This window comes from Pristiophorus japonicus, chromosome 2, assembly GCF_044704955.1.
Source record: "Pristiophorus japonicus isolate sPriJap1 chromosome 2, sPriJap1.hap1, whole genome shotgun sequence".
Lineage (NCBI taxonomy): Eukaryota > Metazoa > Chordata > Chondrichthyes > Pristiophoridae > Pristiophorus > Pristiophorus japonicus.
The window spans coordinates 33789129-33816573 of NC_091978.1; the positions used below are offsets into that span (position 1 = coordinate 33789129).

General features: G+C 47.3%; 1 protein-coding gene across 5 annotated transcripts in view; it reads left to right on the top strand.

Annotated features, from left to right (window-relative positions):
- rnf24 (ring finger protein 24) overlaps positions 1 to 27445 on the top strand; it is a 173515-nt gene that overhangs the window by 75433 nt on the left and 70637 nt on the right. For all 5 annotated transcript variants that reach the window (XM_070866823.1, XM_070866827.1, XM_070866826.1 and 2 more), the window contains exons 2-3: positions 6812 to 6961; positions 23382 to 23424. In XM_070866823.1, coding sequence (XP_070722924.1) covers positions 6819 to 6961; positions 23382 to 23424 — 186 coding nt within the window. In that variant the 5' untranslated portion in view covers positions 6812 to 6818. The remainder of the gene's footprint in view (positions 1 to 6811; positions 6962 to 23381; positions 23425 to 27445) is intronic.

Genomic DNA, 27445 nt, shown 5'->3' on the forward strand with positions numbered 1-27445 from the left:
ACTTACCAGGCAGACAACCCTGACACGTGGCTTGCCCAAACTGTGGGTCCATCCGTGATTGCTCTGTAATCAGGGTGTGGCCCAGATAAGACAGGTTCTAGCCGGTGTTGCGAGCCGGCAGTCTCCTTAGACTCCATGATCACGAGTGATGACTGTTCCTGAAAGCAGCCTAGCTGTGCTCTTAGCCTGACTCCACGTGATTTGCCCCAGCCCACAGTGCAGCTTGCCGAGTTTAGCGTACAGTCGGTCTCTGGGAGACGGTTGGATTGTCCCGGACTCTCTAAGGAATGAAAGATTAATCTCCTGGCTGCTGCCGCGAGCAAAACCGGGAGGAAAACCATTGGGACCTTAAACAGATGTTTTTTTAAATTTTCTTTGACCATTTTAGTTTAATAATTATAAAAAATATTGGTGGTGGGGGGCAGGGGAGGCAGAGGGAAAGGCAGTTCGACTGGGTGGGGTGGTTGATGGTGAGAGGACATATGATGAGAGGACATTCTTGCTTTTGAGGGAATGCAGCAAAGGTTCACCAGACTGATTCCCGGGATGGCAGGACTGACATATGAAGAAAGACTGGATCGTCAAGGCTTATATTCACTGGAATTTCGAAGACTGAGAGGGGATCTCATAGAAACATGTAAAATTCTGACGGGGTTAGACAGGTTAGATCCAGGATGAATGTTCCCGATGTTGGGGAAGTCCAGAACCAGGGGTCACAGTCTAAGGATAAGGGGTAAGCCATTTCGGACCGAGATGAGGAGAAACTTCTTCCCTCAGAGAATTGTGAACCTGCAGAAAGTTGTTGAGGCCAGTTCATTAGATATATTCAAAAGGGAGTTAGATGTGGCCCTTAAGGCTAAAGGGATCAAGGGGTATGGAGAGAAAGCAGAAAAGGGGTACTGAAGTTGCTAGATCAGCCATGATCATATTGAATGGTGGTGCAGGCTCAAAGGGCCGAATGGCCTACTCCCGCGTCTATTTTCTATGTTTCTATGAAACCGCCTGGAACACCTCCGACCATAGCTGGGAACCCTACTCGTGGGAGGAGTGAAAATACAGCGCTCGTTCTTCTGAAGTGGGAAAATGGAACTCAAAGCGTTAAATGACACTGTCGTTCACCCTTGGTGGTTAACTTTGTGGCCGAATAGGGGGCGGAGCCAGAGATAAATATAACACACAGATTTGCCTCACGAAAGTAACTTTCCTGTTTGCATGCCGGAGTTGCAGTGAGCTGAAGCAGATCTTTGCAGACACCAGGTCGTGCTCCGGACAATGAGATTGTCGGCGAGCACGCTGCACAGCTGGTTGTGAAGTAGTGTGGATCGGCCCAGCGTGCTGAGGTGCAGCGGCTGCAGCAACAGCTATGGTGACCCTGGTTGTGACAAGGAGGTGTATGTATTCCGTGCGGGTGGACCTAGGATTGCTGGGCTAGCCGTCCATTCATTGCCCGTTCGAGGACCAGACGCCCCACCTCATCTCTCCGGCTTTGAAAGGGGATTGACCGGCTGAAGTGAGCACCATATTTGACAAGTCTACAGGGCTGTGAGAGGCGAGAGGTCTCTGTTAAATGACCAAACAAAAGGCATTGGTGAAAACGGGGGGAGCATAACTGAAAATTGGTCATTTAAAATGATCTCCTTTGTGTATATTCCGCAGAATAACCCCGGTAATTTTGGCAATAAATGGGGCAGGGGGGTAATCGTGGTTTTTATAAGCGTACTTTTATGTAGATAGGAGTGCTGCCAAAGGCACATAGATGCACGATTGTCAACACCATTCTCCACGGTAAAGGCTAGAAATCAGCGTTGTCGAAGATCGAATTTTAGTGGGTCTCGTGAATCGCTATCAGGTCTCCACTTACCTCTGAACAGGTTGGTGTCGGATTGCCAGCTTCCCTTCATCACTCCTGGGTCTCCAGCCTCCCACTGGCTTTCAGTGGCAACAACGGCATGAAGAAAAATAAACCGGCCGCTGGAGTTTTGTAATTAATTCATGGGACGCTGGATTATAAACCGGGGATTGATGGACTCTGGATTATAGACCAGGGGTCAATGGGCACTGGATTATAGACCGGGGTCGATGGGCACTGCATTATAGACCAGGGGTCAATGGGCACTGGATTATAGACCGGGGTCGATGGGCACTGGATTATAGACCAGGGGTCAATGGGCACTGGATGATAGACCTGGGTCGATGGGCACTGGATTATAGACCAGGTGTCGATGGGCACTGGATTATAGACCGGGGTCGATGGGCACTGGATTATAAACCAGGGGTCGATGGGCACTGGATTATAGACCGGGTTCGATGGGCACTGGATTATAGACTGGGGTCGATGGGCACTGGATTATAAACCAGGGGTCGATGGGCACTGGATTATAGACCGGGTTCGATGAGCACTGGATTGTAAGACCAGGGGTCAATGGGCACTGGATTATAGACTAGGGTCGATAGACACTGGATTGTACGACCAGGGGTCAATGGGTACTGGATTATAGACCAGGGTCGATGGGCACTGGATTGTAAGACCAGGGGTCGATGGGCACTGGATTATAGACCAGGGTCGATGGGCACTGGAGTGTAAGACCAGGGGTTAATGGGCACTGGATTATAGACTGGGGTTGATGGGCACTGGATTCTAGACCAGGAGTCGCTGGGCACTGGATTACAGACCGGGGTCGATGGACACTGGATTATAGACCAGGGGTCGGCGGACACTGGATTATAGACCAGGGTCGATGGGCACTGGATTATAGACCAGGACTCGATGGGCACTGGATTATAGACCAGGGGTCGATTGGCACTGGATTATAGACCAGGGTCGATGGGCACTGGATTTTAGACCAGGACTCGGTGGGCACTGGATTATGGACCAGGACTCGATGGGCACTGGATTATAGACCAGGATTCGAAGGGAAATGGATTATAGACCAAGGGTTGATGGACACTGGATTAGACCAAATGGACAATGGATTATAGACCAAGGTTCGATGGGCACTGCATTATAGACCAGGGGTCGATGGGCACTGGATGATAGACCGGGGTCGATGGGCACTGGATTATAGACCAGGGGTCAATGGGCACTGGATTATAGACCAGGGTCGATGGGCACTGGATTATAGACAGGGGTCAATGGGCACTGGATTATAGACCAGGGGTCGATGGGCACTGGATGATATACCGGGGTCGATGGGCACTGGATTATAGACCAGGGGTCAATGGGCACTGGATTATAGACCTGGGTCGATGGGCACTGGATTATAGACCAGGTGTCGATGGGCACTGGATTATAGACCGGGGTCAATGGGCACTGGATTATAAACCAGGGGTCGATGGGCACTGGATTATAGACCGGGTTCGATGGGCACTGGATTATAGACCGGGGTTGATGGGCACTGGATTATAAACCAGGGGTCGATGGGCACTGGATTACAGACCGGGTTCGATGAGCACTGGATTGTAAGACCAGGGGTCAATGGGCACTGGATTATAGACCAGGGGTCGATGGGCACTGGATTATAGACCGGGTTCGATGGGCACTGGATTATAAACCGGGATCGATGGGCACTGGATTGTAAGACCAGGGGTCGATGGGCACTGGATTATAGACCAGGGTCGATGGGCATTGGATTGTAAGACCAGGGGTTGATGGGCACTGGATTATAGACCGGGGTCGATGGGCACTGGATTCTAGACCAGGAGTTGCTGGGCACTGGATTACAGACCGGGGTCGATGGGCACTGGATTCTAGACCAGGGGTCGATGGGCACTGGATTATAGACTGGGGACGATGGGCACTGGATTGTAAGACCAGGGGCCGATGGGCACTGGATTATAGACCAGGGATTGATAGCCACTGGATTATAGACCAGGGTCGATGGGCACTGGATTGTAAGACCAGGGGTCGATGAGCACTGGATTATAGACTAGGGTCGATAGACACTAGATTGTATGACCAGGGGTCGATGGGTACTGGATTATAGACCAGGGTCGATGGGCACTGGATTGTAAGACCAGGGGTCGATGGGCACTGGATTATAGACCGGGATCGATGGACACTGGATTGTAAGATCAGGGGTCGATGTGCACTGGATTGTAAGACCAGGGGTCGATGGGCACTGGATTATAGACCAGGGTCGATGGGCACTGGATTGTAAGACCAGGGGTCGATGGACACTGGATTATAGACCGGGGTCGATAGGCACTGGATTATAGACCGGGGGTCGATGGGCATTGGATTATAGACCGCGGTCAATGGGCACTGGATTGTAAGACCAGGGGTCGATGGGCACTGGATTATAGACTAGGGTCGATAGACACTGGATTGTACGACCAGGGGTCGATGGGCACTGGATTATAGACCAGGGTCGATGGGCACTGGATTATAGATCAGGACTCGATGGCACTGGATTATAGACCAAGGGTCGATGGGCACTGGATTATAGACCAGATGGACACTGGATTATTTATTGTGGTTTAATGGATGCTCAATGGGCATGGTTGCTGCTTTAGTCACTACATACAAAACGAGGTGTACTCCTCACCAGTGGGGAAAACAAGAGGGAACGTCGGAAAGTATAAAAATGAAAATAAATAGGGAGAAAGAAGTAAAATGGAGAATGTTGCAATGTGTTGTGTAATGACACCAGTAGGATTCAAGTTCAACCTTGCAATACCTTCCTCGGGAAGTTCCTGTTATGTTACACAGTCCTTTTATGTTACACAGTCCTTGCTAGCAGAAGTGACTGTGCAACAACCCTTGAGGGTTAAGCAATGTGTCTCTTTGCATTAGTACTATGGGGAGGGAGTACTAGGTTGAGCCTGGCTGGGCACAACTGTAAAGATGGTACTAGACTGTTGCATGCCCAGGACAAACCGCATCAGTGAGACATTGGGGGCAAATGTGATATTCGGCAATGGGTGGGTACAGAACGCAAGTACAAGTGTAAATGCAGCAATGGACCGAGGGTGTGTAGCTAGAGGTAGCAACATTAGGTACTGGTGTAAATCTGGTGCCAGACAGTGGACATCGGTATCTAGAGTTGGTAATACTATGTTAGCAGTAACGGTAATACTGTAAATGTGGCACTAGATTATGGATGGTAAAACCGGTACAGACTAAGTGAATGGGCAAAGATTTGGTAGATGGAGTATAATGTAGGAAAATGTGAGGTTATCCACTTTGGTAGGAAAAATAAAAAAGCTAATTATTATTTAAATCGGGAGAGATTACAAAATGCTGCGGTACAGAGGGATCTGGGGGTCCTTATGCATGAAGCATAAAAAGTTAGCACGCAGGTACAGGTGCAGCATTGAGAATCTGGAGTTCCGGAATCCGGAATGTTCCGGACTCTGGGACGATCGGTGGCAGGGTCGTCTGGAATCCGTAAAATGTTCTGGAACCCGGACCCGATGACCCTGCCGACCTCATGGCCCTGCCACTGCCCGACCTCGGGCCTCACTTGGCCCCGCTCGCTTCAGCGCCGCTACCCTTACCTCGGGACCTCCTCGCCGCCGGCCCGACGACCTCCTTGACGGGGCCCGCTCGAACACCGCCTTGGCTGGGCAGGCCCAACGACATCCTCCTTGGCGAGGCCGGATGGCCCGAACAGCTTCTCGGCAGGAATCCCGCCCCCCCCTCCCCCTCCCCTTTCCGACATTCCGAAATCCAGAAACACCCAAACCTGGGCTCGGGTGTTTCTGGATTCGTGACGCCAGAATGCAAATTGAAAATCTGGAAAAACCCAGAATCCAGAACTGCCTCGGTCCTAAGGGTTCCGGATTTTATGTGCTGCACATGTACAGCAAATAATCAGGAAGGCAAATGTAATGTTGACCTTTATTGCAAGGGGGTTGGAGTATAAAAGTAGGGAAGTCCTGCTACAACTGTACAGAGCATTGGAGAGACCACACCTGGAGTACTGCGCACAGTTTTGGTCTCCATATTTAAGGAAGGATATACTTGCATTGGAGGCAGTTCAGAAAACGTTCACAAGATTGATTTCTGAGATGAAGGGCTTGTCTTATGAAGATAGGTTGAGCCTATACTCATTGAAGTTTAGAAGAATGAGAGGTGATCTTATTGAAACGTATAAGATTCTGAGGGGGGCTTGACAGGGTAGATGCAGAGAGGATGTTTCCCATCGTGGGGTAATCTAGAACTCGGGGGCATAGTTTCAGAATAACGGGTCGCCCATTTAAAATGGAAATGTGGAGGAATTTCTTCTCTCAGGTCGTGAATCTTTGGAATTCTCTGCCCCAGAGAGCTTTGGAGGCTGGGTCATTGAATATATTTAAGATGGAGTTAGGCAGAGTTTTGAATGATAAGGGAGTCAAGGGTTATGGGGAGCGGGCGGGGAAGTGGAGTTAAGGCCAAGATGAGATCAGCCATGACCTTATTGAATGACGGAGCAGACTCGGGAGGTCAAATGGCCGACTCCTGCTCCTACTTCTTATGTTCTTGTGCACTGTAAATGATGGTACTGTAAATGATGGTCCAAGCCATACCGAGCACAATGGATTAGGACTGAGGGCATCACATGTCAGGGACAGTTATCGTCTTGTACTAGAGCCTGAAGGTTGTGCAATATTTTGTACAAGTATAAACGAACTCGTGACGAGAATAGTACACTGCAGGCACAGCGACTCAATTAATTCCAGAGCTCTGTAGCAACCTGTACTTTGTACACTGTGTGCAATGTATTGGGGGACAACGGTTTAATTTTCTGTCTATTGTCAATCATTGAAATGACAGAGGGACACGCCGCAAATATTAACCAGCGCCTCTTTCTCTCTCCTCCCCCTTTTGTAGGCTATCCATGAGCACTGATTACCAGCAGTACAGCTTCAGGATGCCAAACATAGGGTTCCAGAACCTTCCACTCAATATCTACATCGTGGTTTTTGGGACAGCAATCTTCGTCTTCATCCTCAGCTTACTGTTCTGCTGTTACTTAATCAGGTAAGGGATGGCTTCGAGTCCAGGATCTAACACCCGAGCAAAATAACGTCTTCTTTACAGCAACAGCTCCGACTGCAACAAATAGCATTTATACAGTCACAGGGTGCTCCACATGGGCGTTATCAGACAACATTGACACGAGCCACATAAAGAAGAAAGACTGAATTTATATAGCGCCTTTCACGACCACTGGACATCTCAAAGTGCTTTACAGCCAATGAAGTACTTTTGGAATGTAGTCACTGTTGTAACGTGGGAAACGCGGCAGCCAATTTGCGCACAGCATGCTCCCACAAACAGCAATAGAATAATATCCGGATTAACTGTTTTTGGTTATGTTGATTGAGGGATAAATATTGGCCAGGGCACCGCAGATAACTCCCCTTGCTCTTCTTCAAAATAGTGCCATGGGATCTTTAACATCTACCTGAGAGAGTAGACGGGGCCTCGGTTTAACATCTCATCTGAAAGCCAGCACCTCCGACAGTGCAGCACTGGAGTGTCAGCTTAGATTTATGTGTTCAAGTCCCTGGAGTGGGATTATGAACCCACAAACTTCTGACTCAGAGGCAAGAGTGCTACCCACTGAGCCACAGGAGATATTAGGACAGTTGACCAAAAGGTTGGTCAAAGAGGTAGGTTTTAAGGTGCATCTTAAAAAATGAAAGAGAGGTGGAGAGGCACAGAAGTTTAGGCAGAGAATTCCAGAGCTTAGGGTCTCGGCAGTTGAAGGCAAGTCACCAATGGTGGGGTGATTAAAATTAGGGATGCGCAAGAGGCCAGAATTGGAGGAACACAGAGCTCTCGGAGGGTTGTTGATCTGGAGGAGGTTACAGAGATGAGGAGGGATGAGGCAATGAAGGGGTTTTAGCACAAGGATGAGAATTGTAAAGTTGAGACGTTGCTGGACTGGGAGCCCATGTAGGTCAGCACAGGGGGGAATGGATGAATGGGACTTGCCGCGAGTTCGAATATGGGGAGTCGCGCTTTGGAGGAGCTCAGGTGTACGGAGGGTGGAACATGGGCTGCCGGCCAGGAGAGTGTTGGAATAATTGGAGCATCAAACAAAGTCCACACCAAATCCCACCGTTAATTCATTGCTCTCTGTAAATAGATAACAGGGTAATGGGAAGAGGCCCTGTAACGTTTATAATTCACGCCTTGAGAGAGAAAAATGTAAATTGTACCTTTCATAAGGTTCCAGTATTCTAAACGCGATGATGGAGTGAGTAGTCTATTCATGATTTCTGCTAATTATGAATTAATTTGCATGTGTACATGCATGTTGTAAAACAGGAATTGCCTTATCTAACTCCAAAAGCCAATAATCCAGTCTTTATGAGCTTTGATGTGCGCAGTTTATGGTATTAGTGACTCGGGATTCATTGTGCTAACTTGACTCAATGGGGCAGTTTCCTTTTTTTAATTTGGGCATTAATATAACAACAACAACATGTATTTAGCGTCTTTAATGTACTGAAACGTCCCAAGGTGCTTCACAGGAGTATTATGAGACAAAACAATTTGACACCGAGCTGCATAGTAGAAATTAGGGCTGGTGACCAAAAGCTTGGTCAAAGAGGTAGGTTTTAAGGAGCGTCTTGAAGGAGGTAGAGAGGCCGAGAGGTATAGTTACGAAATTCAAGAGCTTGGGGCCTAGGCAACAGAAGGCACGGCCACCAATGGTTGAGTGATTACAATCAGGGATGCTCAGGAGGGCAGAATTAGAGGAGTGCAAATATCTCAGTGGAGGTTATGGGGCTGGAGGAGATTACAGAGATAGGGAGGGGTGAGGTCACGGAGGGACTTGAAAACCAGGATGAGAATTTTGAAATCGAGGCGTTGCTTAACCGCAAGCCAATGTAGGTCAGCGAGCACAGGGGTGGTGGGTGAGCGGGACTTGGTGCGGGTTAGGACACGGGCTGCCGAGTTTTGGACCACCTCTAGTTTACGTAGGGTAAAATGTGGGAGGCCAGCCAGGAGTGGGTTGGAATAGTCAAGTCTAGGGGTAACAAAGGCATAGATGAGGGCTTCAGCGGCAGGTGATTGATATATGATTTCCTAGGTGGAGCACAGAGAGGAAAATCAGGTGGGTAGAATTGTGCCACCACATCGGAGCTGGACTGATATTCTGTCTATTAATTTAAATTGGATTCTCCAGAAGCCAGCTGGATCTGAACAGCCGCCCTTATCTGTCTTTTAATCTTAGCACAAGCTTTTCCTGTTCCTACAGTTGATAATGCACCCTAATTCTAACAGAGGAGAAATAAAACTGAAGTAATATAACTGTAGACTAGCAAACTTAATATTAAACTGCAATCTAGCAAACTTAATATTGAATATTAATACACTCACCTCTGAGTCAGAAGGTTGTGGGTTCAAGTCCCACTCCAGGGACTTGCACACAATAAAAATCTAGGCTGACACTCCAGTGCAGTGCTGAGAGAGTGCTGCACTGTCGGAGGTGCCGCCTTTTGGATGAGACTTTAAACCGAGGCCCCGTCTGCTCTCTCGAATGGACGTAAAAGATCCCATGGCACTATTTCGAAGAAGATCAGGGGAGTTATCCCCAGTGTCCTGGCCAATATTAACAAAAAAAAAAACAGATTATCTGGTTATGATCACATTACTTTTTGTGGGAGCTTGCTTGTACGCAAATTGGCTGCTGCATTTCCTACATGACAACAATGACTAAACTCCAAAAATACTTCATTGGCTGTAAAGCGCTTTGAGAGGTCTGATGGTCATGAAAGGGGCTATATAAATGCAAGTCTTTCTTTTCTTTTGAAAGGGGATTATATTTCAACAAATAACAAAGCGTTGTTGGTACGCACCCACACAGTCAGAGAGGAGAGTTAAGAGATAACGATGTAGACTTCTTCAAGTATCAAACTGTTCTCCCACCCTTCTAGCAATAACAAAATGCCTGTGACCATTAGTTATGCTGCACCTGCCCTCAGTTAGCCTGCGAGTCCAAAAGCAGAACTGCTGTTCTCGCAAAAGCGTGGAGTCATTTAACTCTTTCGAGCCTGGACCCTCGAAACACCCTCATAACCTATTTAAAAAAAGACTTTGATTTATATAGCCCATTTAAAACTGAGATGTGGAGGAATTTCTTCTCTCAGAGGTTTGCAAATCTGTGGAATTCGCTGCGTCAGAGAGCTGTGGAAGCTGGGACATTTAATAAATTTAAGACAGAGATAGACAGTTTCTTAACCGATAAGGGAATAAGGGGTTATGGGGAGCGGGCGGGGAAGTGGAGCTGAGTCCATGATCAGATCAGCCATGATCGTATTAAATGGCAGAGCAGGTTCTAGGGTCCGTTTGGCCTACTCCTGCTCCTATTTCTTATGTTCTTGTGTTCTTTCACGACCACCGAATGTCTTAAAGCGCTTTGCAGCCAATGAGATACTTTTTGGAGTGTAGTCGCTGTTGGAATATATTCTTACAATACTACCAAAAATCATTAAAAAAAATAAAACGACTTTCAATCTTGTCACTGGTAATACAAATGTAGGCATAGAAACATAGAAAATAGGTGCAGGAGTAGGCCATTCGGCCCTTCGAGCCTGCACCGCCATTCAATGAGTTCATGGCTGAACATGCAACTTCAGTACCCCATTCCTGCTTTCTCGCCATACCCCTTGATTCCCCCCCCCCCCTAGTAGTAAGGACTACATCTAACTCCTTTTTGAATATATTTAGTGAATTGGCCTCAACAACTTTCTATGGTAGAGAATTCCACAGGTTCACCACTCTCTGGGTGAAGAAGTTTCTCCTCATCTCGGTCCAAAATGGCATACCCCTTATCCTTAAACTGTAACCCCTGGTTCTGGACTTCCCCAACATTGGGAAGTCTTTGGCAGATTTTCTATTATTTGCCCCGTATACATCGGCTCGAATCAGCTTTGCCAAATATTAGTGTAAATGCGGTACTGGACCGTGATCGGCACTGAACAGTAGCCATATCAGATATCTGTAAATGTAGTTCGGGACCACGGTGAGTACTGAGCACTGAGTGTCAGCCCACAAACAGAACCGAGGTTAGAACTATCAAGAAAGACTGAACAGGCTGGGGATCTTTTTCTCTAGAAAAGAGAGGGCTGAGGGGGTGAGCTGATAGAGCTCTTTAAGATTATGGAAGGGTCTGATAGGGTAGACGTAGAGAAGATGGTTCCACTTGTGAGGGAGTCTAAAACTAGGGGCCATAACTACAAGATAGTCAGCAATAAATCCAATAAGAAATTCAGCAGAAACGTCATTCCTCGGAGAGTGGCGAGAATATGAAACTTGCCACCACATGGAGTAGTTGAGGCAAATACCTTGGATGCATTTATAGGGGGAGTTAGATAAACACGTAAGGGAGAAAGGAATAGAAGGATATGGCGATGGGGTTAGATGACGGGGGGTGGGAGGAGGCTCGTGTGAAGCATTGGCCTGTTGGGCCTAATGGCCTGTTTCTGTGCTGCAAACTTCCATGTAATCCAGTAAATATGACATTCACTTGCCTTCTGACGCCCTCCCTGCTTTGACACATTTTACTCCGAGGCCTTGATTTAAATGACAGTCTCGGATTACACAGCTGATGTTATAGTTCGAGCCGCAGTTTGAAAAACACATTACAGCTTGTCGGTGTCAGTCAAAATAACCGGCCCACCCCCGCACACCATCCTAGCTATCGTGGCCTTGACCGCTTCTCATGTTGCTCACTGAGTAACGTCAGCTGGAAAGCCGTTTTATTGCAGTTTGTGCAATGCAGCTTCCTGTGCTGGATAAAGGATAAACAGTCCCGGTCCGGTTAAAGCTTTGAAAATTATCAGCCTGGTATCCTGGCACGGTGCTACTCATCCATAACCAGTGGCATTGGGAGCAGGTATGGTGGTGCAGTCAATGGTTATGGCACTGGACTAGCAACCCTTGAGTTTGTAAGTTCAAATCCCACTCCAGCACACTGAGAGATTCAAATTGGATGCATTTAAGGGGCAGCTGGATAAGTGCACGAGGGAGAAAGGAGTGGAAGGATGTGATGCTACGGTTCGATGAAGTAGGGCGGGGAGAGGCTCGTATAGTGCATAAAAGCACCGGCATACACCGTTTGGATCGAATGGCCTGTTTCTATGCTGTAAATCCTGTGTCATTCAGTAAATCTTTGACAGTAGCCAACAAAAAGCAACCATGAAACCTCAACTCATTCACTAATGTCCTTCACGGTAAGGAGATTTGTGACCCCAGTGCCACACTTGCACGTAAAAGATCACAGCTCATCAGATAGAACATCTTCTGCACCTTGAACTACGGCTGAGGTCACTGACGGGGTCGTGTAGCAACCGAGTTTTCAGAGTTGCTCGTTTTACCAACCTTGCTTTGCAGCCAACATGGTAGTTTGTTGGGGGGATGTGTGATTGGCTGGAAGCCTCCTGGAACGGTGATCCTCCCTCTAGACTGGGATCAATGGGCAGTTAGTGGTCCTTAGTGTAAGCTTGACTCAGTGGGAGTACTCTCGCCTCTCGGGAGGCTATGAGTTCAAGTCCAACTCCAAGATTTAAACACATAAACATCTAATCTGAGGAAGGATATTCTTGCTTTTGAGGGAGTGCAGCGAAGGTTCACCAGACTGATTCCTGGGATGGCGGGACTGACATATGAAGAAAGACTTGAACGATTAGGCTTATGTTCCCTGGAATGTAGAAGAATGAGAGGGGATCTCATAGAAACATATAAAATTCTGACGGGATTGGACAGGTTGGATGCAGGAAGAATGTTCCCGATGTTGGGGAAGTCCAGAACCAGGGGTCGCAGTCTAAGGATAAGGGGCAAGCCATTTAGGACCGAGATGAGGAGAAACTTCTTCACTCAGAGAATTGTGAACCTGTGGAATTCTCTATCAGAGAAAGTTGTTGAGGCCAGTTTGTTAGATATATTCAAAAGGGAGTTAGATGTGACCCTTACGGCTAAAGGGATCAAGGGGTATGGAGAGAAAGCAGGAATGGGGTACTGAAGTTGCATGATCAGCCATGATCATATTGAATGGTGGTGCAGGCTCGAAGGGCCGAATAGCCTACTCCTGCACCTATTTTCGATGTTTCTAAGTGGCACCATTGTCAGAGGTACTGGTTTCAATGAAACATCACGCTAAGGCCATATTACACTGGTTCAGGTGGCCATAAAAGATCAAGTAGCGCACTGTTCAAGGAGCGGAGCAGTCTCCAAGTGTCCTGGCCAACACTCCTCGGCCTATCAGCAACACCAGAACAAATCCACTTATCATTCACCTCATTTGCTGTTTGTAGGGCCTTACTGTGCACAAACTGGCTGCTGCATTTGCCTACAAAACAAAACTGACTTTACTTCAAAAGTAATGAATTGGTTATGAAATGCTATGGGACATCCGTAAGCTGCGACAAGGTACGATATCAATGCCAGTTCTTTTCTTAATTTCTTTCTGCAGAAAGAATCGGTTGAAGGACTTGGTAAGAACCTGCGTGGGCGGGTGTATTTATCAAAGAGGGGTGGATCACCGGGTCTTTTTCTCTTCTTTAAAATACTTGTCTTTATGAAAAGGGTTAGAATGGATTTTGAAGTCATCACCTGTTCAGAATAACAACGCACTGTAATTCTTAAAGCAAAGCATTTTGTTAACTTCCCGGGATTACCAGTTACGTCACGATTCTAACAATGTATTAAAGGGATACCTTGCATCTATGTAGCATTTTCATAATCTCACGATGTCCCAAAGTACTTCACAGCCAATGAAGTATTTTTGAAGTGTTGTAATGTAGGGAAACACGGCAGCCAATGTGCGCACAGCAAGCTCCCACAAACAGCAATGTTGCAATTTATTTTAAAGTGATGTCGATTGAAGGATAAGTTTTGGCCAGGACACCAGGCGAACTCCCCTTCTTCTAATAGTACCGTGAAACCTTTTACATCTCATCCAGCAGATGGCACCTCCCACACTAGCGCTCCCAAGGAGAAGAAAAGATTGGTGTTGCGGGGTACACCCTAATTGAATTGACCAAGTAGGAATGGTTTTAAAGTCATCCAATGATGATTCTGACCCTAATACACAGTAACTAGATCCAGATTACCTGTAAGTACTGTGAACTATTTCCAGGAATGACACCACAGAGAAGAGTAATTCAATATTTATGTCACAACATCTTGCTAGAGTTGCCGTTTGCTAATGCATAAAAATACTGGAAGCGTTCCCAGAGTCGGCACCAAACACACCAACAATAAACACAGTAAAGGACAATTCTAAGCTATAACCATCTCGCAGCACATCGCCAATGGTCAGTTCCCAGGATCATTCATTTTCAATGGTTTTATCTGCACAGTAACTAGAAATTTGAAACAGAATATTTCCCTGATGATGAGGGGCGGGAATTGGTGGCTCTGTAGAGATCATTCGCTGATTGTTGATGCCACCTTTGACACTAGGAAGGTTTGTTTTAATTAGGTTGTGTGAGTCATCAGTGCGAGCAATCCAATTGCCTTCAGAATCTCCACACCTGCCCCTCACACTAACTCCTGCCCAACTAGGGAGGAATCAACTAACTAACTGCCCACTCCTGATTACCACCGATAACTCGTGCTGGGTAGTTTGGGTCTGTGGGTATCGGGTGAGGAGACAGGATCAGGCTTGGTTGTGATGACCAAGCGGTAAAATAGCTGGCCTACTGTACTGTATTTGCTTCATGGGTTCTTTGCTTAAGAATTCATAGCAACACATTGCTATTAAGAACTCGTTGGTTTATTAACAAAGGTTTAACAATCATACTACACATTACCAGTTCATCCACTAGGCTCACAACTGCATACCTCATCGTGGATGGCCTAGACCCAACTGACTGGGGTTTTATTGAGTCTTGTGAACATCATGTGACTGGACTCAGCAGTTCTACAACTATTTTTAGTTGAACATTAATACAAGTGCCCCCTTATTAGAGAGACACTAAACCAACAAATAAACAAATTAAACTTTGGACATTAAGTGGTTTAAATTAAAATTTGGTTGCCGGGGGTGATATGCACTCCAGTCCCTCCGACGCCCACCTCTCGCGGAAGGCCATGAACGTCCTGCTGGTCACCGCGTGCTCCATCTCCAGGGACACCCTGGCTCGGATGTAACCGCGGAAAAGAGGCAGGCAGTCGGGCTCAACGACCCCCTCGACCGACCGCTGCCTGGACCGGCTGATGGCCCCCTTGGCCAGGCCCAGGAGCAGTCCTACAAGGAGGCCTTCCGACCTGCCTGCTCCCCTCCACACAGGGTGCCCAAAGATCAGGAGTGTGGGACTGAAGTGCAACCAGAATTTGAGGAGCAGCCCCTTCAAATATTGGAATAGGTCAACAGCTCTACAACTCTTTTGTTGAGAACAAAACAAACATTAAATCAAGTGTCCCCTGATTAAAGGGAGGGACACTCCAAACAATTAACAAGTGCCCTTTTTTGTGTTTTTTTTTGTTTTTTGGGGTTTTTTTTGTGGGGGTTTTTTGTGGTTTTTTTGGGCACTAAAACCACAAATTATACAAGTGCCCCCCTGGCTAAAAGGGGAGGGGGACATTAAAATCCAGCACAGTAAACAAATTAAACTTTAAAACATATAAAATCAAATTAAAATTTGGTTGCCGGGGGTGATGATACACTCCAGTCCCTCCGGCGCCCACCTCTCGCAGAAGGCCGCGAGCGTACCAGTGGACACCACGTGCTCCATCCCCAGGGACATCCTGGCTCGGATGTAACCACGGAAGAGAGGCAGGCAGTCGGGCTGAATGACCCCCTAAATCGTGCGCTGCCTGGACCGGCTGATGGTGCCCTTGGCCATGCCCAGGAGCAGTCCTACGAGAAGGCCTTCTGACCTGCCCGCTCCCCTCCGCACAGGGTGCCCAAATGTGGGACTGAAATGCAACCAGAAATTGAGGAGCAGCCCCTTCAAACATTGGAAGAGGTCAACAGCTCTACAAAGCTGTGAGCAGACTAACAAGTGCATACATTTCACCGACGAATATCACGACGGCCACTGGGCAAATTACCGACACCCTTCGAGTCACATCTCAAAACATTGAAGAGAGATGGGGGGAGAAAATTAGATGGGGAGAGTAGTGTGACATAGTGGAAGGAGTCACAGGCTGACTATCGGCCTGACAACCCATAGGATGAAAGGGAAGGGGGTGGGGGGTCACCACACCTAACAGGCCGAGTATCCCGCTCGATGTGAACCCAGAATTCAGAGCCTCCGCTCACCAGGACTGGCTGGAGCAGGATTAGGAACCCGGGCACCTTCTGTCTCCGCGTTGGGAACGCTACCAGTATGCCAAAGGGTGGCTCTATTTTTGGCAGTGAATTATCAGACGTTTGTTTACTCTGGGTTAGTGGCCATCCTGCACCTTGACTGGGGGAGGACGGGGGGGCGGGAGATGTTGGGTACGTGTAGCCAGTAATTGTAGCAGATATTGGCCAAGTGCTCTATGTATTAAAGGGGCACTGTGGTTCGTTTTCAGGCTGAGGTTTCTGGGCACTTAGATTTCTGAGTTGTTGTGGTGCATATAGGTACCAACGATATAGGTAAAAAAACAGGATGAGGTCCTACAATATGAGTTTAGGGAGCTAGAAGTTAAATTAAAAAGTAGGACCTCAAAGGTAGTAATCTCAGGATTGCTACCAGTGCCACGTGCTAGTCAGAGTAGAAATAGCAGGATAGTTAAGATGAATACGTGGCTTGAGGAATGGTGCAAGAGGGAGGGTTTCAAATTCCTGGGACATTGGAACTGGTTCTGGGGGAGGTGGGACCAGTACAAAGCGGACAATCTGCACCTGAGCAGGACAAGAACAGATGTCCTGGGGGAGTGTTTTCCGGTGCTGTTGGGAAGGGCTTAAACTTATATGGCAGGGGGATGGGAACCAATGTAGGGAGACAGAGGGAAGTAAAATGGGGGCAGAAACAAAAGGTAGAAAGGTGATAAGGAAAAGTGGAGGGCAGAGAAATCAAGGGCAAAAATCAAAAAGGGCAACATAACAACATAATTCTAAAAGTTAAAAAGACAAGCCTGAAGGCTCTGTGTCTCAATGCGAGGAGCATTCGTAATAAGGTGGATGAATTAACTGTACAGATAGCTGTTAACGGATATGATGTAATTGGGATTACGGAGACATGGCTCCAGGGTGACCAAGGCTAGGAACTCAACATCCAGGGGCATTCAATATTCAGGAAGGATAGACAGAAAGGAAAAGGAGGTGGGGTGGCGTTGCTGGTTAAAGGGGAGATTAACACAATAGTAAGGAAGGACATTAGCCTGGATGATGTGAATCAGCATTGGTAGAGCTGTGGAACACCAAAGGGCAGAAAACGCTAGTGGGAGTTGTGTACAGACCACCAAACAGTAGTAGTGAGGTTGGGGAGGGTATCAAACAGGAAATTAGGGGTGCATGCAATAAAGGTGCAGCAGTTATCATGGGTGACTTTAATCTACATATAGATTAGGCTAACCAAACTGGTAGCAATACGGTGGAGGAGGATTTTCTGGAGTGTATAAGGGATGGTTTTCTGGACCAATATGTCGAGGAACCAACTAGCCATCCTAGACTTGGTGTTGTGTAATGAGAGAGGATTAATTAGCAATCTTGTTGTGCGAGGCCCCTTGGGGAAGAGTGACCATAATCTGGTACAATTCTTCATTAAGATGGAGAGTGACACAGTTAATTCAGAGACTAGGGTCCTGAACTTAAAGAAAGGTAACTTCGATGGTATGAGACGTGAATTGGCTAGGAGAGACTGACGAATGACACTTAAAGGGGTGACGGTGGATAGGCAATGGAAGACATTTAAAGATCACATGGATGAACTTCAAAAATTGTACATCTCTGTCTGGCGTAAAAATAAAACGGGGAAGATGGCTCAATCGTGGCTAACAAGGGAAATTAGGGATAGTGTTAAATCCAAGGAAGAGGCATATAAATTGGCCAGAAGAAGCAGCAAACCTGAGGACTGGGAGAAATTTAGAATTCAGCAGAGGAGGACAAAGGTTTTAATTAGGAGAGGGAAAATAGAGTATGAGAGTAAGCTTGCAGGGAACGTAAAAACTGACTGCAAAAGTATATATAGATATGTGAAGAGAAAAAGATTAATGAAGACAAATGTAGGTCCCTAGCAGTCAGAATCAGGTGAATTTATGATGGGAAACAAAGAAATGGCAGACCAATTAAACAAATGCTTTGGTTCTGTCTTCACTAAGGAAGACACAAATAACCTTCCAGAAATACTAGAGGACTGAGGATCTAGCAAGAAGGAGGATCTGAAGGAAATCCTTATTAGTGAGGAAATTGTGTTAGGGAAATTGATGGGATTGAAGGCTGATAAATCCCCAGGGCCTGATGGCCTGCATCCCAGAGTACTTAAGGAAGTGGCCCGAGAAATAGTGGCTGCATTGGTGATCATTTTCCAACACTCTATTGACTCTAGATCAGTTCCAATGGAATGCAGGGTAGCTAATGTAACCCCACTTTTTAAAAAAGGAGGGAGAGAGAAAACAGGGAATTATAGACCAGTTAGCCTGACATCGGTAGTGGGGTAAATGTTGGTATCAATTATTAAAGATGTAATAGCAGCGCATTTGGAAAGCAGTGACAGTATCGGATCAAGTCAGCATGGATTTATGAAAGGGAAATCATGCTTGACAAATCTTCTAGAGTTTTTTGAGGATGCAACTAGTAGAGTGGATAAGGAAGAACCAGTAGATGTGGACTTTCAAAAGGCTTTTGACAAGGTCCCACACAAAAGATTAGTATGCAAAATTAAAGCACATGGTATTGGGGGCAATGTATTGAAGTGGATAGAGAACTGGTTGGCAGACAGGAAGCAAAGATTAGGAATAAACGGATCCTTTTCAGAATGGCAGGCAGTGACTAGTGGGGTACCGCAAGGTTCAGTGCTGGGACCCCAGCTATTTACAACATACATTAATGATTTAGACAAAGGAAATGAATGTTATATCTCCAAGTTTGCAGATGACACTAAGCTGGGTGGCAGTGTGAGCTGTGAGGAGGATGCTAAGAGGCTGCAGGGTGATTGGACAGGTTAGGTGAGTGGGCAAATACATGACAGAAAGAAAGAAAACATAGAAAACATAGAAAAATAGATGCAGGAGTAGGCCATTTGGCCCTTCGAGCCTGCACCGCCATTCAATAAGATCATAGCTGATCATTCCTTCAGTCCCCCTTTCCTGCTTTCTCTCCATACCCCTTGATCTCCTTAACCGTAAGAGCCATATCTAACTCTCTCTTGAATATATCCAATGAACTGGCATCAACAACTCTCTGCGGTAGGGAATTCCACAGGTTAACAAATCTCTGAGTGAAGAAGTTTCTTCTCATCTCAGTCCTAAATGGCTTACCCCTTATCCTTAGTCTGTGTCCCCTGGTTCTGGACTTCCCTAACATCGGTCTTACTGCATTTGTACAGGGCCTTGGTGAAGCCACACCATGAATATTGCGTACAGTTTTGGTCTCCTAATCTGAGGAAGGACATTCTTGCTTTTGAAGGAGTGCAGCGAACGTTCACCAGACTGATTCCCGGGATGGCAGGACTGACATATGAAGAAAGACTGGATCGACTAGGCTTATATTCACTGGAATTTCAAAGAATGAGAGGGGATCTCATGGAAACATATAAAATTCTGACAGGATTGGACAGGTTAGATGCAGGAGGAATGTTCCCGATGTTGGGGAAGTCCAGAACCAGGGGTCACAGTTTAAGGATAAGGGGTAAGCCATTTAGGACCGAGATGAGGAGAAACTTCTTCACTCAGACAATTGTGAACCTGTGGAATTCTCTACCACAGAAAGTTGTTGAGGCCAGTTTGTTAGATATATTCAAAAGGGAGTTAGATGTGCCCTTATGGCTAAAGGGATCAAGGGGTATGGAGAGAAAGCAGGAATGAGGTACTGAAGTTGTATGATCAGCCATGATCATATTGAATGGTGGTGCAGGCTCGAAGGGCCGAATAGCCTACTCCTGCACCTATTTTCTATGTTTCTATGAAACAACCTGGTCCGACAAATCTTTCTCTGAGGCACCATATTCAGTCGCAGTTGGCACACATATCCTACAATCTTGCAAAGTAAATGTTTTGAGATACAATTTCTTTTAGCAGTAGACTGGTGAGGCATCACATCATTGCCCATGTTCTTGTTTCTTTAATTCATTCTCGGGATGTGGGCTTCGCTGGCAAGGCCAGCATTTATTGGCCATTGCTAATTGCCCTTGAGAAGGTGGTGGTGAGCCGTCGCTTTGAACCGCTGCAGTCTGTGTGGTGAATTCTGGCCTCTTGAGCATCCCTGATTATAATCGTGCAACCATTGGAGGCCGTGCATTCAGCTGCCTGGGCCCTAAGCTCTGGAGCTCCCACCCTAAACCTCTCCGCACCTTTACCTCTCTCTCCTCCTTTAAGACACTCCTTAAAACCTACCTCTTTGACCAAACTTTCTGCCGTAATTTCTTCTTATATGACTCGGTGTCAAATTTATTTGTTTTGTCTTAAAACACTCCTGCGAAGTGCTTTGGGATATTTTATAACGTTAAAGGCGCTATATAAATCCGGGTTGTTGTTGTTTTTGTTACTCCCGCCGTGCTGTTAGGGAAGGGAGTACCAGGATTTTGACCCGGTGACGATGAAGGAACGGCAATATATTTCCAAGTCAGGCTGGTGTGTGACTTGGAGGGCAACATGAGGCGGTGGTGTTCACATGCGCCTGCTGCCCTTGTCCTCCTCGGTGGTAGAGGTCACGGGTTTGGGAGGTGCTGCCGAAGAAGCCTTGTGCAATTGTTGTTACATGTCTGGTAAAATAGACAGGTAATTCAGAACAACAGTGTACCATTGAATCGAAATGGACTTTGAGCTTAGCCTGGTGGCTTGGAGGGTAAAAGCAGAGCCCAGTGTGGAAGAAAGGCATCCAGACCAAGAAGGGAGCACCAGTCCATGTTGGATGAACTGAACTCAGCTAGAGTAGCAATAGCAGTGCTTCTGGAGCAGAAGGTGAAAAATCAGTGAGGGTTGCTGGTCCTGATTTCTATCCTCCGGTGAAAAGTGATGTTGGGTGAGGGCACGATCAGACTCGATTATGGTGCCTCCTCCCACAGCCGCCCCCATGGTAAAATAGTCTGCCGTCAGCCTGTATTAAAAGGAAACAGCTGACTTTCATTTTGTCATTTTACTCATAGAATCATAGAAATTTACAGCACGGAAGGAGGCCATTTTTGCCCATCGTGTCTGCGACGGCCAACCGAGAGCTATCCAGCCTAATCCCACCTTCCAGCTCTAGATCCATAGCCCTGTAGGTTACGGCACTTTAAGTGCACATCCAAGTACTTTTTAAATGTGGTGAGAGTTTCTGCCACTACCACCCTTTCAGGCAGTGAGTTCCAGACCCCCACCACCCTCAAGGCCCCTCTAATCTCCCCCCAATTACTTTAAATCTATGCCCCCTTTGGCATTGTTAGTATTGTCATTGTTGAACAGTGTTTACAATGATATTTCCCATTTTGAATGAATCGTTACTAAAGGCGGAAAAGAATTGCATTTTTTCATTTCCCATCCATGACATGATATGAAGTCTGATGAGTCCGATCTGTGCAATCGGGCAAACATAATCCCTGAATTCAATCGTGCTGTGAATAGAGGCACTGAGGAAAGGGAGGCCAATGTCAGTTCTAACATTATCTGAACCTGCTCAACCTCAGGACTCGCTCCCAGCTTCCATGTTGCCCTGTATTCAGCGGCAGAGCGCGGGATTGTGATCCAGGCTTGAGGCAGATCTCGACACGATGTGGCCGGCGAGGGGATAGCTGTCGCTTGCCCTCGCCCAAGAGTTTCAGCAGGAGGACAAGATCGCCACTGCTGTCCGAGACCAGCCAGCGAACTGTTCGTTCACTGACACTAAAACAGCTGGGCTGCAGCACAAAGGGAGCAGCAACTGTGATTGGATAGTAATGATGGGCACTGCCTGTGCCGTGCCAGGGAACTGACAGCGGGCTGGTTGAAGAGATTGCAGTCCCACCCTTGAGATTAACACATTTGCCCGAATACATCACGGCTGCCTGTCAGTAATTGCATGCATGTGCTAAATGCCACAGCTGTGATCATTTTAAACTATCACCCAAAGTTAAAATTACCCTCCCGCCCCCCCGCACCCATGTAGGACGCTGTGATTTTTGAACAAACTGAGCAAAGCTGGTGTGAGAACAGGACATGGACCCTCACGGGGCACAAACACAAACACAAAAGGTTAGTACAGCAAGTGATCAGGAAGGCCAGTAGTATCTTGGCCTTTATTGCAAAGGGGATGGAGTATAAAAGCAGGGAAGTCTTGCTGCAGTTATACAGGGTATTGGTGGGGCCACACCTGGAATACTGCGTGCAGTTTTGGTTTCCATATTTACAAAAGGATATACTTGCTTTGGAGGCAGTTCAGAGAAGGTTCACGAGATAGATTTCGGAGCTAAGGGGTTTGACTTATGAGGAAAGGTTGAGTAGGTTGGGCCTCTACTCATTGGAATTCAGAAGAATGAGAGGTGATCTTATCGAAGCGTATAAGATTGTGAGGGGGCTTGACAGGGTGGATGCAGAGAGGATGTTTCCACTGATGGGGGAGACTAGAACTAGAGGGCATGATCTTAGAATAAGGGGCTGCCCATTTAAAACAGAGATGAGGAGGAATTTCTTCTCTCAGAGAGTTGTTAATCTGTGGAATTCGCTGCCTCAGCGAGCTGTGGAAGCTGAGACATTGAATAAATTTAAGACCGAACTAGACAGTTTCTTAAACAATAAGGGGATAAGGGGTTATGGGGAGCAGGTGGGGAAGTGGAGCTGAGTCCATGATCAGATCAGCCATGATCTTATTAAATGGCGGAGCAGACTCGAGGGGCAGGTGGCCTATTCCTGCTCCTATTTCTTATGTTCTTATAACCTCATCGGATGTGATCGGGGCCCAGGAGAGGCGTGAATTCGGGGCCCAGACGAGGCGAGGCCCAGGGGCAGCACGGGCCAGCCCACACTGTGATATGTGTGCGCACTAGGTCCGTGCAGCAGAGCTGGTCTTCAGTCGTCTTAGTTAATCCTTGCCACTGGACCAAGACCTAATTCTTGTCAAGCCCGTGTGGTGGCTGGTGTGCAACGGCCACCCCACGGTAAAAAAAATCCACGCACAGGCATCGTTCACTCTTCAGGATCTAGTTCAGGACCTGGAATATTAGGTCCTTCATTGAAACACCTGTGAACTCGTCCCTTTTTTTGGCGCAGAAGTAAGTCATCCTCGCTTCGAGGATCTGCCTATGATGATGATTGGAGAATGGGTTGTACTATTACAGAAATGCAACATGGCAGTTGTAGGAATGACCCAACTTCTCTCTCTTTCTTCCCAATGCAGGTTACGGCATCAAGCGCACAAGGAGCTGTATGCATACAAACAGGTAAGCCCCAAATCTGCACTAAATGAAACAGGCAAGGTAACGAAGTTCCGAATCTGCTGACATCCATTCATTAAAATGGCAACCCTTTCTTTTGTGTGAATTTTATGTTCATCAAGATAAGAAAAGCGAGTGCTGAGCAATAGAACACTTAACATTTCAGGTACCACGTGATCAGCATTAAGGACTTCCAGCTCAGCTATAGGAAAGAAAGAAGAAAGGAAGACTTGCATTTATAGAGCGCCTTTCACGACCACCGGACATCCCAAAGTCCTTCGCAACCAATGAAGTACTTTTTGAAATGTAGTCATCGTTGAACTGTAGGAAACGTGGCAGCCAATTTGCGCACAGAAAGCTCCCACAAACAGCAATGTATAATGACCAGCTAATCTGTTTTAGTGATGTTGATTGAGGGATAAATATTGGCCAGGACACCGGGCATAACGTCCCTGCTGTTCTTCAAAATAGTACCACGGGATCTTTTACATCCATCTGAGAAGCAGACGGGTCCTCGGTTTAACATCTCATTCAAAAGACAGCACCTCCAACAGCGCAGCACTCTCTCAGCACTGCACTGGAGTGTCAGCCTAGGTTTTTGTGCTCAGGTCCCTGGAGACCCACGACCTTCGGACTCAGAGGCGAGGGTGCTACCCACTAAGCCGCGGCTGACACAGTATAGTGTATTTAAGTGCCGAGTAAAAGCACCCTTCACACTGTCCAACCTCTGAACCCCCCGGCATTGCACCATTTCCATTTACCCACACCAGCCTCTGAGTCAGATTTCTAATGAGTGTCACATTTGGAACAGCTTTGTGCCCTGTAGGATCTGGATTGATGCAGGTCGCAAAAAGAAAACATCTTCACCCTCACAGTCTGAGCTGGATTCGAATCCTGGCCCCAGAGGTGAAGGACAACGTTACCTGTTACAACATCCAATTCCCCAAAGGCACTCTTTCAAATGCGCACATCATGCAAGATCTAAATGTGCAAAGCAGTACATCGTATTCATTACACATATATGTTTACAACATTTGCTTCTCTCTATCTATCGCAGTCAAAACATGGAAAGACTCCAGTTCCACCCCCTCCCATAGCTTCACCATCAGCATGAATGTTCTCCAGTCATTCAAGAGTCATCATGACATGCATTACTCTACGCCCAATGAAGGGAGACAGGTAGTCTCTCATTAGAATGTTAGAAGACAAGTAGGCCATTCAGCCCCTCGAGCCTGTTCCTCATTTCAATCAGATTGTGGCTGATCTTTACCTCAACTCTATTTTCCTGCCTTACCGAACAAAATCTATTGACCTCCACCATGAGGATGTCAGTTGACTCAGCTTCTACAACCTCTTTGGGGACGGAATTCCAGATTTCCACAACTCTTTGTATGAAAGAATGCTTCCTGATTTCACTCTGAACTGGCCAAGCTCTAATTTTAAGATTATGTCCCTTTGTTCTGGATCCCCCCAACAGAGGATGTCGTTTCTCTGTGTCTACCTTACCAAGCCCCTTTATCGTCTATAAACAACTTAGATCACCCCCTCAACATTTTAAGCTCAATGGAATGCAAATCAAGTTTATGCAACCTGTCCTCATAATTGAACTCCCATCAGCCATAGTTTTGCTCACTGTCTGTCCCGTCGTAACTTCCTGCACCCATCTACACAACTTACTGTGCCTCTTAACTTGGTGTCATTTGCACACAGCTCTCTATTCCTTCATCTAAGTCATTAATGTGGAGGGCGATGGCTGACTGCAGTGCAGGCAGGTACAGCAGGAGTGGCGAGGTCAGGGCGAAGGAGCGGCAAGAGTTCATAGAGGGATGTGATCGGGGCCCAGGAGAGGCGAGAGTTCAGGGCCCAGAAGAGGCGAGGGCCCAGGGGCAGCACGGGCCAGGCCACAATGCAATTGTGTGTGCACTAGGTCCGTGCAGCAGAGCTGGCCTCCAGTCGTCTTGGGTAATCCTTGCCACTGGACCAAGACCTAGCTCTGTCAAGCCCGTGTGGTGGCTGGTGTGCAACGGCCACCCCGTGTTAAAAAAACCCAAGCACAGGCTTCTTCCACCCTTCAATATGTAGTTCGGGACCTGGAATATTAGATATTTCATTGAAACACCTGTGAACGCATCCCTTTTCGGCGTGGAAGCAAGTCATCCTCATTTCGAGGGACTGCCTATGATGATGATAATATGTATGTCTAAGAGCTGAGGCCCCACAACAGATCCCTGGGGAGCATCACTTGTCACTACTCGCCAGTTCCTTGCATTTATGTCAGCCCTTTTGGTTTGATATTGGGGTAGAATTTCCAACCTGAGCATAGCAGGAAGCTGGCCAGTGAAATACAGCAGCCAGCAGCACGATAATCCCAACAGGCCTGGTCCACCTTGAGTTCCGGGCCTCATTAGCGGCGACTTGGCTGGCTTAAGGCAGAGATCAAGTGTGCAGGCGGCTCCAGGCCGCTGCAGAAATCAGGAGCCCAGCTGGCTTGCCCCTGGTGAGGCTGTGGGGATGGGGGGGGGGGGGGGGGGGGCGGTTCTGGTGCCTGGAGGGAGGGCCAGAGCAACAGTGGCCTAGACCGGTTTTATGGCGCATGGATGCACGCTCCTCTTGGCCCCGTGAAACGTCCCCTAATTCGGGATTGAATTAGCAATCCGAATCAACAGGACAACGTGTGAATGATGGCAATCAACACACAATGGGGAATGTTCTCCTGAGCTTGAGGTGCGGTGCTTGAGAGAGTAAAGGGAGCTTTATTCTATATCTTGCCGCGCTATATCTGAAGTGCTACAATGCCGTTCTCCTTCAATTAAAGGGGACAGCCACTGCACACTCTGCATGGCTCTTTGGTGGCTGCCACTGGAGCACTAGGGATGCGTTCGACCGGGCCAGTAGCCCGGCACTTAACACAGAGTGCCGGGCTGCTCGATGGCGGCCTGGTCGATGCTTGGGCCGCCATTGTCGCGCCGACCTAAGAGTGGACCGACAAACAAAGATGGCGGCCCAAGGCCCTAAAGGCTTCCCCTTTAAGGGACAACCCAGCAATGGATGTCACGAAGCTGGCGTTGTCACGAAGCACACCAGCCTCTTGGCCCCCAGGATAATTTCCCCCGCGGGGCAGAAAGGGGTTGGCACGGAGCAGTGAGGGGTCGGCGCGCTTGCCGATGACGTCATTGCTAGTTGCGCGCCTGACCGGGGCGCTAATCGCATTGCGCAGCACTACCGGGACAGAGCCGTCCAAACCTCCAGGGTAATTTCCTGGGAGACGATAGCGCTCCCCTCCCCCGGGTGAAAACGCCATTGCTGAATCCCCCGGAGGCGCTAACAGAGCTATGAAAGGGGCAATTTCACCTCCAAACTGTTTGATTGCCAAGAACTGAAATCCCCTTGATGGGCACAAAATGCACAAAAATGAAGTTATGCTCTCAGGCTGATCTAGTCGTAATTAGCAGTGTGGCTTATTCTATTCCAGTCAAAAGCCCAGCCTGACCGAAGGGTGTTAAGTCAGCGGCTTATATTGTTCCTGTTATTGATTATTGAAGCAGGAATTTTAGCGTGGTATTTTTACAAGGAGATGTCAAGGATAGGCTTCACAATTCATACCTCTGTAACACTGGAGTTCTATCCATCTGTGAAAGACTTATCACCAGATACCAGCTTCTTGGAATCCAACCAGTGCTTTAGTGTGAAGAACAAACTATTAAATTCCTCCTTCCAGTCAGTTGTATTTTGGCCGGATTAAAAACTGCTGTGATTGTTAATTATGCACTGAATTGAACAATGTTGAATTTAGCAGCTGTGCCCTCCTGCTCTTCATTTCGCCATTTTCCTTTGAGAGAACCAAGCGTTTTTTGATAATACTGCGGGGCCTCAAGTCGCTATGGCAGTGTCTGGCACTGGGATGTGAAGTGCTGGCTTGGTATAGCGTGGTCCGACGTGGGTATTATTTAGTGAATCTCCCGTGGCATTGCTCATTGTGTCAGAGGATGCAATGAAACTACAACACCACATAGTGGCGGCAACCTGC